Source organism: Epinephelus moara, chromosome 17 (assembly GCF_006386435.1).
Source record: "Epinephelus moara isolate mb chromosome 17, YSFRI_EMoa_1.0, whole genome shotgun sequence".
NCBI classification, from domain to species: domain Eukaryota; kingdom Metazoa; phylum Chordata; class Actinopteri; order Perciformes; family Serranidae; genus Epinephelus; species Epinephelus moara.
The window spans coordinates 30,211,534-30,217,112 of NC_065522.1; the positions used below are offsets into that span (position 1 = coordinate 30,211,534).

Here is a 5,579-nt window from a genome sequence, read left to right on the forward strand (position 1 = left end):
GGAAAACATGCAAAAAAGTAAGAAATCAGGAAGGGGGCAAACACTTTTTCACACCACTGTATATAGCAAGGGCCTTGCTTTTAGAGAGGTTGCCATCTTGTTCCGCCATGTATGTAAGGCAGCCCGAGTGGACAATCCAGCCAGCCAGAGAACGCTTTTCGCGTGTATAAATAAACCAATGAAGACAGCAGAAGGAAGGAAGAAGGAGGAGGAAACAGCAGGGAGTGTTAGTAGTTCGTCGATGGAGAGTAGTGAAAAGTTTTTTAGTTATAAAGTTTGCGAATGGACCACACTTACCACGCAACAGGAGAGAATGAACCCGAAGCGTCATCTGCAAGGAAAAGAAGACGCAACTTCACTCCTTGTGATGCACTCTCTGCGGCGCTTTTCCTCTTGATGATATATCTCCCCAACGATGGTAGCAGTAGCACCGAATCCCATTCTGTGCAGCAAAATGGGAGCGGAGGATTCAGCCTCTCTTCTCGCCCGCTCAGCATCCAAGTTCCTCATCTGTATGCTCTGGCTCGAACAGGTATGGCTCTGGATCTGTGTCCGCTACAAGAAACTCTTCAAAATTGCGTTCAAAGTCGTCCATTGCAGCTACTATAGTCCGGAGATATTGCTAGGCTAAATAAACAGCTGAGCTCTGCTTACAGGCTACGCTGTCAGTCAGTGTGCGGGCTCGAGATTGGTGGAGCAGAGAGGGGAGGGGGTACCCGCTAGGTACTGTAAACGAGTATGTGTGTATGAACTGTGTGCGTTACGGTAGAAGAGTCAGAGTTTGGGACGGAGTCTTTTACCCCCTGGAGTGTTACTGGAGTTTTTGGAGTGCTCAAATAAACTGGCCTTTTTCCCGAACACTCCTCTGGTCTCCTGCTCGAGAGGGATTCATTACAATATCGTAACATGGTTTAGATTTCTAAATAAACATTTACCTCGTCGCTAGATAGACCTACTCTTGCGCAAGGCTTTTTGTCCCTACAAGGCCACCGTCATTTACCCGACGGAAGGGGTGAGCGAGTGAGCCCTGCAATCTAGAATTTGACCACTGATGTCACTGTTTTCAACCCATTTTACACACTGGCCCTTTAAATAACAGTGGACTTATCACACTGCCTTGAGGGGTACCATTTTCTACTACACACTTCTTGGATATTTCTGGGCCCATTTTAACATGAATCAAACAGTTCTTCTTCTTTTTCTGTTTTATGGCGGGTGGCAACCAGCGTAAAGGTGCTTTACCACCACCTACTATGTTGGAGTGTGAACCAGAGTTATCTACCCCTAAACAAATCTGAAGAAAAGGGGGGAAAAAAGGAAAATGTCCTGAACACTAAATTCTGTTGATCAGTCCAGTTCCTTTCAAGTAGTGGAATAGACTCCCTAACCCAACTGTAAATATAGTTTTCAAACTCAATTCTTCCCCTCCAATCTTCCTGATTTCTCTCTTTAATAATTCTCGCTCTCAAAAATACTTACTGCAGTGCAAAATGACATGTTCCACTGACGCCTCTATTTGACATAGGTCACATAATCCTGAGGGATGTTTTTTGATTAAATGCAGTGTTTTCTTTAGCCTGGTGTGTCCTACCCTCAGCCTCGTTAAGATGTTCTCCTCTTTGGTGCTTCTTTTAGCTGACCTCCACCTGACTGTGCCCACTTCTCGCTGTACTGTTGTTCAAACAGTGTGACATTCTCAACAGTAAAGAGTACAACTTCCAGGGTAAATGAATTAATGAGCTTCAAAATAAAAGTCCAGAAGTGTTGCTCGGAATTCCGGGCTTACTCAAAAAAACACACACTCATGAGGATAAATGATTAAACTACACTTATTCAAATGACTTTTATTGAAGTGTTCCAGTTGATTTTTAGTTTAGTTCATTTGATTTCACATATTGAGACACTTTCCAGTGTATACCCTAATCCATTAGTTAACTCAGTAAAATATTACAAGGATGGAAAAAGAGAAATACAATGATAAAATCCACACAGACCATGTACACAAAATTAAGATCACTAAATATTAGTAGACAGTTTACACAGGGAATCCATAAGTGTAACATCAGAATGGTTACATCCAGCCTTTAAAGGGGAACTAATTTTTTTTCCAACTTGGGCCCTATTTTCCGACGTTCTGGAGAAATGTCAACTATTGAACATCCTATCACTCATTTAGACAAATGAGTGATAGGATGTTCAACAGTAGACATTTCTCCAGTACGAAGCTAGGGCTGACCTGCCTGCAGCCCGTGAGCGCATGCTATATTAAATAATAGGGCACTTAGACACTGCTCCCTCGTTTGACGCTGTCTGAGTGCTACTGCTACTGCATACTACTGCTGCTAAGGGAAAAACACAACAAAAACAACCAACAAATAGTTCCACATGCACTGCCTTTGGGAACCCGTAAAACCTCTGAATTTCAAGAGGGGACACAGAATGATACAGATGGACCCAAAAGAGACTAAAAATGGCATGGGAGCTAGGTAGAAAAAAGGACTGTTTCTATCAAAGGAGTTTGGTGACTGTGGACGGGGGCAGCAGCAAAACCTATCTTAGCCACATAAAAACAGGGTCACCTAAACAATATCCACATCAGTTTAAGTGGACACTACATTAAAAGTATTTTCAACACCTAACCATGCTGTCAGACAGCCCTTTACAACTGAAAACTGATGCAGTTACATGATGCTCTCCTAAAAGCAACCAGACTCCACAGAAAGAATCAGTAATTTCACCTCACAGAACACAATGAGTCGCTGGTCTTCAGCTGCCCTTCAATTGGACAGTTAGTTTGTGTTGTTGTGTGACTTTTGGAACGGACCTAACCATGCCAGTTCTCTTGTCTGCTTCTCCAATATGGGAGAGAAAAGCTGATAACACACAATTCCAAATGAAGGCTGAGTGTCTCACTGCTTGTGCCAGTGGCTCTATTGCTAGGACAAAAGGCCCGGCAGAATGTGGACAACCCCATCTGCTGCTTCTTTTTAATGTAATGGGGGTTGACATTACACCATCTGTGGCTGTCTTTGCGTGTGGTTCGTGGTATAGAGTTTTTACCCAATTAATGAAGGACGCACCAAACCCAAAATCTGCTCAGGACCTTTTGCAGATATGGCCATTCAAGGCAGTCAAAGGCCTTTTCTGCATCCAATGAGAATGCAATAGTGGGTTCATCTCTAGTGTTTGCTAAATGAATAATGTCGAAAAGTCTGCGGAGGTTATCAGCTAAAAATCGTTTGTTCATAAAAACTGTTTGGTCGATATTGATAAGCTTAGAGAGGAACCTGTTTAATCTATTGGTCAAGGCTTTGGCAATAATCTTGAAGTCTGCATTTAGAAAGCTAATAGGCCTATAGGAGGAGCATTTTTTGGGGTCTTTGTTTTTCATATGAATAACCATTAGTGAGGCCATAGAAAAGGAATCTCGTCGAGTTTGAGTTTCTGTTGTCAAATTTAAAACATCTTTAAAGATGGGGACAAGCAGGTTTTTTAACTCCTTGTAAAATTCAGGAGGGAACCCATCTTCACCGGGTGATTTATTAGACTGTAATGAGGAGATGGCTTTTTTGATTTCTTTTTGAGTGAAAGGGGAGTTCTTCTCCTCCTGGTCCTCCTCTGTTAAGTTTGGTAGTTCAATAGTTAATAAGAATGTATCTATTGTGGCAGGGTCATCTGTGGACTTTGATGTATATAATGCAGAATAATAGTGTTTAAAGCAATCATTCATTTCTTTTAGGTTTCTTGCTTCAGTCCCATTTTCAGTTTCTATGGAATTAACAATTCTCGATTTCTCCTCCGTCTTCAACTGCCAAGCCAAGACTTTCTGCGCCTTTCCCCCCAATTCATAGCATCTGTGTTTGGTTCAAAGAATATTTATTTCTATTCTGTATGTGTTCAAGAGGTTATATTTAAGCTTTTTGTTTACTCAAGTTTAGTAGGTCTCCCTTGAGCGTGACATATGTTGTTAATTTTCCAAATATAGGACTTCTTTCTCAAGTTCATTCATTTCAACCATGTGTTTTTAAAACATTGGTATAAGAAATTATCTGCCCTCTTAAGAAGGCTTTCATTGTGTCCCACAATACAAAGCTACTGGGGGAAGAGGCACAGTTTGTTTCACAGACAAACTTAATTTGGTTTCTCACGAATTTACAAAAATCAGCTTTTTTGAGCAAAGTTGGGTTCAGCTGCCACGTGCATGGTCCCTGGATTTTTTCAAGTATTAACAATGAGAGTGTCAGTGTGTCAAATCTTTTTCCCACACTCAGAGCAGCTAAATGGTTTCTCTCCCATATGATATCTTGTGCTCCTTCAGAACTCTGCTACAACCAAATCTTTTGCCACACTCAGGGCAGCTAAATAGTTTCTATCCTGTATGAGTTCTCATGTGTTTCCTAAGATCTCCACTTTGACCAAAGGTTTTGCCACATTCAGAGCACCTAAATGGTTTCTCTCCTGTATGAGTTCTCATGTGTCTCTTCAGAGCTCCGCTGTAACCAAATCTTTTCCCACACTCAGAGCAACTAAATGGTCTCTCTCCTGTATGAGATCTCATGTGTACTGCCAGAATTGCCCTGAGGCCAAATCTTTTTCCACACTCAGAGCAGCTAAATGGTTTCTCTCCTATATGAGCTCTCATGTGTAATTTAAGACTTTCACTGTAACCAAATGTTTTCCCACATTCAGAGCAGCTAAACGGTTTCTCTCCTGTATGAGATCTCATGTGTTTTTTCAGATCTCCACTGTAAACAAATGTTTTCCCACACTCAGAGCAGCTAAATGGTTTCTCACCTGTATGAAATCTCATGTGTTTGTTCAGATCTCCACTGTAACCGAATGTTTTTCCACATTCAGAACAGCTAAATGGTTTCTCTCCCGTATGAGATCTCATGTGTCCCTTCAGATCACGGCTGTAACCAAATCTTTTCCCACACTCAGAGCAGCTAAATGGTTTCTCTGCGGAATGAAATGTCATGTGTTTCTTCAGATCGCCACTGTAACAAAATCTTTTCTCACACTCTGTGCAGCTAAATGGTTTCTCTCCTGTATGAGATATCATGTGTTGCTTCAGAATTCCTCGACGACCAAATCTTTTCCCACACTCAGAACAGCTAAATGGTTTCTCTCCTGTATGAGCTACCATGTGTTGCTTCAGAATTCCACGACGACCAAATCTTTTCCCACACTCAGAACAGCTAAATGGTTTCTCTCCTGTATGAGCTCTCATGTGTCTCTTCAGATCTCCACTGTGACCAAATCTTTTCCCACACTTAGAGCAGCTAAATCGTTTCTCACCAACAATCAAATCATTGACAGAGACTTGATCATTTTTCAGAGAGTTTAAACCTGACTGAGGTTCTCTGGTCTTCGTCCAATCATCACTGTCATCAGTCTCTGGTTCAGACAACTCTCCAGTCTTGTCATCAGTCTCAGGTTGTAAATGTGTATCTGGATCTGAGTTCCTGGCTGCTTCTGCTCCTCCACAGTCCTCTCCCTCTGCTTCTGTTTCCATCTGTTCAGTGTGTCTTTGATGAAGCTGTGAGGACTGAGGTTTCTCTTCATCATCTTCACTCTTC

The 5,579-nt window shown here is 41.8% G+C and overlaps 2 protein-coding genes across 2 annotated transcripts in view; both read right to left on the reverse strand.

The window, feature by feature from the left end:
- Positions 1-5,579, reverse strand: part of LOC126404278 (oocyte zinc finger protein XlCOF7.1-like) — a 50,677-nt gene that overhangs the window by 39,169 nt on the left and 5,929 nt on the right. The gene's annotated exons all lie outside the window — the stretch shown is intronic.
- LOC126404327 (gastrula zinc finger protein XlCGF17.1-like) lies at positions 1,918-5,553 on the reverse strand. Its single transcript, XM_050067498.1, has one exon. The coding sequence runs from the start codon at positions 5,513-5,515 to the stop codon at positions 4,370-4,372; it is 1,146 nt and encodes a 381-aa protein (XP_049923455.1). The 5' UTR covers positions 5,516-5,553; the 3' UTR covers positions 1,918-4,369.